Source organism: Salmo salar, chromosome ssa21 (genome assembly GCF_905237065.1).
Source record: "Salmo salar chromosome ssa21, Ssal_v3.1, whole genome shotgun sequence".
Classification (NCBI taxonomy): Eukaryota; Metazoa; Chordata; class Actinopteri; order Salmoniformes; family Salmonidae; genus Salmo; species Salmo salar.
The window spans coordinates 58,875,715-58,881,714 of NC_059462.1; the positions used below are offsets into that span (position 1 = coordinate 58,875,715).

The 6,000-nt window shown below is 42.4% G+C and overlaps 1 protein-coding gene across 1 annotated transcript in view; it reads right to left on the minus strand.

The window, feature by feature from the left end:
- Window positions 1–2,568, minus strand: part of trpm2 (transient receptor potential cation channel, subfamily M, member 2) — a 72,365-nt gene extending 69,797 nt beyond the window's left edge. Inside the window, exon 1 of the mRNA XM_045704947.1 lies at window positions 2,295–2,568. Within this exon, the coding sequence (XP_045560903.1) occupies window positions 2,295–2,461 (167 nt within the window). The 5' untranslated portion in view covers window positions 2,462–2,568. The remainder of the gene's footprint in view (window positions 1–2,294) is intronic.
- Between the last annotated feature and the right edge of the window lie 3,432 nt (window positions 2,569–6,000).

Below are 6,000 nucleotides of genomic sequence, written 5' to 3' on the forward strand. Positions count from 1 at the left end.
ATCTCTGTTGGCCAACACGACCAGCATCTATGACCAACCTACCGAAGCGCAGCTCAGAGTAAATATTTATAGCATTTTCCTTCGCCAAATGGGCGGTAATTTAGAATGCATAAGATACTGTATTTACGATAGCACAGCTTTGTTCCTCAGTCTTCCCGCGCTTTCATTCAAGCCCAACCCCCTTTCCTTTGTGTAATCAGCCATCATACAGGCTCCGTCCACCAGGGATGTTTTCTGTATGACATAATTTGCATTCTGTGTATATGTAATTCTGTGTGATTAGTTAGGTATTTAGTAAATAAATAATTAAACCCAATTTTGTATTGCTGATTCAACTTGTTAGCCAGGGTTCTGTAACGTTCGTCGCCTGGTGACGAGGAAGCGGACCAAAACGCAGCTGGGAGCGAACACATGTTTATTCAATACACTGGAATTAAACATGTACACAAAAATCAAGAAAAATGCAGATACGTTACGTGCTCAAACAAAGAGACAACACCCCACAAACAGCGTGGGGAAAACAGCAACTTAAATGTGATCCCAATCAGAGACAATTAGCGACAGCTGTCTTTGATTGGGAATCGACAGAACCCAACATAGAAATAACCCACCTAGAGCCAACACAAGGCTAAAACGCAAACCAAACACAAACCAATGAAAAATACCTAACATGACACACCCTGACCCAATATACCCGAGTTCACCTGGTCAGGGCGTGACAGGTTCGTGAAGATAGCCAAGAATTTACAACCTTCAGATGAGACTGAAATAAGGTGACGATTAATATTGACTGCTATTGATGTAAAATATTACTAGGTCTTTAAGAGTTTAATCGGAAGATAACAGCTCTATAAACACTCTTTCGTGGTGCCCCGACTTTCTAGTTTATTACATTTACATGATTAACTTAATCAGGTAATATTAATTACAGAGAAAGGATTTTATAGAATAGCATGTCATGTCACTTAATCCGGCATAGCCAAAGACACGACAGTCACAAGTGGAGAGTGGTACTCAGTAATGTGTTGTATTGAATTTGCCCCAAACATAACACTTTGTATTCAGGAGAAAAAGTGAATTGCTTTGCCACATTGTTTGCAGTTTTACTTTAGTGCCTTATTGCAAACAGGATGCATGTTTTGGAATATTTTTTATTCTGTACATGTTTCCTTCTTTTTACTCTGTCGTTTAGGTTAGTATTGTGGAGTAACTGCAATGTTGTTGATCCATCCTCAGTTTTCTCCTATCACAGCAATTCAACTCAACTGTTTTAAAGTCACCATTGGCCTCATGGTGAAATCCCTGAGCGGTTTCCTTCCTCTCCGGCAACTGAGTTAGGAAGGACGCCTGTATCTTTGTAGTGACTGGCTGTATTGATGCACCATCCAAAGTGTCATTAATAACTTCACCATGCTCAAAGGGATATTCAATATCCCCCTTTTTTTACCCATCTAACAATAGGTGCCCTTCTTTGCGAGGCATTGGAAAACCTCCCTGGTCTTTGTGGTTGAATCTGTATTTGAAATTCACTACTGGACTGAGGGACCTTCCAGATAATTGTATGTTTTGGGTACAGAGATGAGGTAGTCATTCAAAATTCATGTTAAACACTATTATTGCACACAGAGTGAGTCCATGCAATTATGTGACTTGTTAAACACATGTTTACTTCTGAATACATTTCGGCTTGCTATAAAACAAAGGGCTTGAATACTGACATTTCAAGACATTTAAACTTTTCATTTTTTTATTCATTTGTAAATATTTCTAAAAACATAATTCCACTTTGACATTTTGGTGTATTGTGTGTAGACCAGTGACAAAAAAATCTAAATGTAATCTATTTTAAATTCAGGCTGTAACAACAAAATGTGGAAAAGGTCAAAGGGTGTGAATACCTTCTGAAGGCCACTGTACATACAACCATTGTATATGTATTGTGATTGGATACTGTGATTCGATGTTCCAAACATATTGCTCACCAAATGTCTGCTGCAGAAGGACAAGAGAGCCATGAGCACATTAGTTTGTCATGGAAATAACATTGTAAAAAAAAAAATGGCCTCCCTTTTTAAAAAATAAGATGGAGAACGAGCTACTGGAGTTTTGGTGCAGATATAGCCAGCCAGTTCAAAAATAATATTGCGATATTCTCAAACAACTCGATACCATATAGTGTCAGAAATCATATCCTGATACATAACTGTATAGATTTTTTTCCCCCATCACTATCACCCAGTGCATAGTACAGTACAGTATTGTCCTCTAACCCAGTGTACTGTAGCCTACTTTACCTGTCACCGTCCACGTAGAAGCAACACTCCTTCTTCCTGATGTTGTCTTTGATCCAGGCGGCAAGGGAGCGCTGGTTGGACGAAGAGAGAGAGAGCTTCGAGGTTTTAGCTGCGCTGACGGCCAGAGTCTGAGCCAAGCTGGGCGCTAGCAGCAGAGACTCCCCCATCCGGAGAGAGAGGAAGGGAAGCAGCTAGGCAGGGAAGCAGCTCAGTGTCGGCTGGGGCCCGGAGAGAGAGGAGAGCTTCTGCAGTCCGCTACTGTTCCCCCAGCTGAGCTCTCAGCTCTGCATCAGTGATGTCACTACAGCTAGACTGGTGGTGGTGATGCTGCGTAAAGCTGGAATCACACCAAGCAGCTACAGTTCTATACAGGATAATGCTGGAATCACACCAAGCAGCTACAGTTCTATACAGGATAATGGTAGAATCACACCAAGCAGCTACAGTTCTATACAGGATAATGCTGGAATCACACCAAGCAGCTACAGTTCTATACAGGATAATGCTGGAATCACACCAAGCAGCTACAGTTCTATACAGGATAATGCTGGATATCACACCAAGCAGCTACAGTTCTATACAGGATAATGGTAGAATCACACCAAGCAGCTACAGTTCTATACAGGATAATGCTGGAATCACACCAAGCAGCTACAGTTCTATACAGGATAATGGTAGAATCACACCAAGCAGCTACAGTTCTATACAGGATAATGGTAGAATCACACCAAGCAGCTACAGTTCTATACAGGATAATGCTAGAATCACACCAAGCAGCTACAGTTCTATACAGGATAATGCTGGATTCACACCAAGCAGCTACAGTTCTATACAGGATAATGCTGGAATCACACCAAGCAGCTACAGTTCTATACAGGATAATGGTAGAATCACACCAAGCAGCTACAGTTCTATACAGGATAATGGTAGAATCACACCAAGCAGCTACAGTTCTATACAGGATAATGGTAGAATCACACCAAGCAGCTACAGTTCTATACAGGATAATGGTAGAATCACACCAAGCAGCTACAGTTCTATACAGGATAATGGTAGAATCACACCAAGCAGCTACAGTTCTATACAGGATAATGCTGGATTCACACCAAGCAGCTACAGTTCTATACAGGATAATGCTGATTATAATAACGTAGATTGAACTAGAAGTGTTATACCACTACTCGACAGTATAATTACATGAAGCAGCTACAGTAGACTACTATACAGGAGGCAGCTACAGTAGAATACTATACAGGAGGCAGCTACAGTAGACTACTATACAGGAGGCAGCTACAGTAGAATACTATACAGGAGGCAGCTACAGTAGAATACTATACAGGAGGCAGTTACAGTAGACTACTATACAGGACAGGAGGCAGTTACAGTAGACTACTATACAGGAGGCAGCTACAGTAGAATACTATACAGGAGGCGGGTACAGTAGACTACTATACAGGAGGCAGCTACAGTAGAATACTATACAGGAGGCAGCTACAGTAGAATACTATACAGGAGGCAGCTACAGTAGACTACTATACAGGAGGCAGCTACAGTAGAATACTATACAGGACAGGAGGCAGCTACAGTAGAATACTATACAGGAGGCAGCTACAGTAGAATACTATACAGGAGGCAGCTACAGTAGACTACTATACAGGAGGCAGCTACAGTAGACTACAATTCAGGACAGGAGGCAGCTACAGTAGAATACTATACAGGAGGCAGCTACAGTAGAATACTATACAGGAGGCAGCTACAGTAGCCTACTATACAGGAGGCAGCTACAGTAGACTACTATACAGGACAGGAGGCAGCTACAGTAGAATATAATAAGGAGGCAGCTACAGTAGACTACTATACAGGAGGAAGCTATAGTAGACTACTATACAGGACAGGAGGCAGCTACAGTAGAATACTATACAGGAGGCAGCTACAGTAGAATACTATACAGGAGGCAGCTACAGTAGAATACTATACAGGAGCCAGCTACAGTAGAATACTATACAGGAGGCAGCTACAGTAGACTATTATACAGGACAGGAGGCAGCTACAGTAGAATACTATATAGGAGGCAGCTACATAGAATACTATACAGGAGGCGGCTACAGTAGACTACTGTACAGGAGGCAGCTACAGTAGAATACTATACAGGACAGGCAGCTACAGTAGAATACTATACAGGAAGGCAGCTACAGTAGAATACTGTACAGGAGGCAGCTACAGTAGAATACTGTACAGGAGGCAGCTACAGTAGAATACTATACAGGAGGCAGCTACAGTATAATACTATACAGGACAGGAGGCAGCTACAGTAGAATACTATACAGGAGGCAGCTACAGTAGAATACTATACAGGACAGGAGGCAGCTACAGTAGAATACTATACAGGAGGCAGCTACAGTAGAATACTATACAGGAGGCAGCTACAGTAGACTACTATACAGGAGGCAGCTACAGTAGAATACTATACAGGACAGGAGGCAGCTACAGTAGAATACTATACAGGAGGCAGCTACAGTAGAATACTATACAGGAGGCAGCTACAGTAGAATACTATACAGGAGGCAGCTACAGTAGAATCCTATACAGGAGGCAGCTACAGTAGAATACTATACAGGACAGGAGGCAGTTACAGTAGAATACTATACAGGAGGCAGCTACAGTAGACAACTATACAGGAGGCAGCTACAGTAGAATACTATACAGGAGGCAGCTACAGTAGAATACTATACAGGAGGCACCTACAGTAGAATACTATACAGGACAGGAGGCAGCTACAGTAGACTACTATACAGGACAGGAGGCAGCTACAGTAGAATACTATACAGGAGGCAGCTACAGTAGAATACTATACAGGAGGCAGCTACAGTAGAATACTATACAGGAGGCAGCTACAGTAGAATACTATACAGGAGGCAGCTACAGTAGACTACTATACAGGAGGCAGCTACAGTAGAATACTATACAGGACAGGAGGCAGCTACAGTAGAATACTATACAGGAGGCAGCTACAGTAGAATACTATACAGGAGGCAGCTACAGTAGAATACTATACAGGAGGCAGCTACAGTAGAATCCTATACAGGAGGCAGCTACAGTAGAATACTATACAGGACAGGAGGCAGTTACAGTAGAATACTATACAGGAGGCAGCTACAGTAGACTACTATACAGGAGGCAGCTACAGTAGAATACTATACAGGAGGCAGCTACAGTAGAATACTATACAGGACAGGAGGCAGCTACAGTGGACTACTATACAGGACAGGAGGCAGCTACAGTAGAATACTATACAGGAGGCAGCTACAGTAGACTACTATACAGGAGGCAGCTACAGTAGACTACTATACAGGAGGCAGCTACAGTAGAATACTATACAGGACAGGAGGCAGCTACAGTAGAATACTATACAGGAGGCAGCTACAGTAGACTACTATACAGGAGGCAGCTACAGTAGACTACTATACAGGACAGGAGGCAGCTACAGTAGAATACTATACAGGAGGCAGCTACAGTAGAATAATATACAGGACAGGAGGCAGCTACAGTAGACTACTATACAGGAGGCAGCTACAGTAGAATACTATACAGGAGGCAGCTACATAGAATACTATACAGGAGGCAGCTACAGTAGACTACTATACAGGAGGCAGCTACAGTAGAATACTATACAGGAGGCTGCTACAGTAGAACACTATACAGGAGG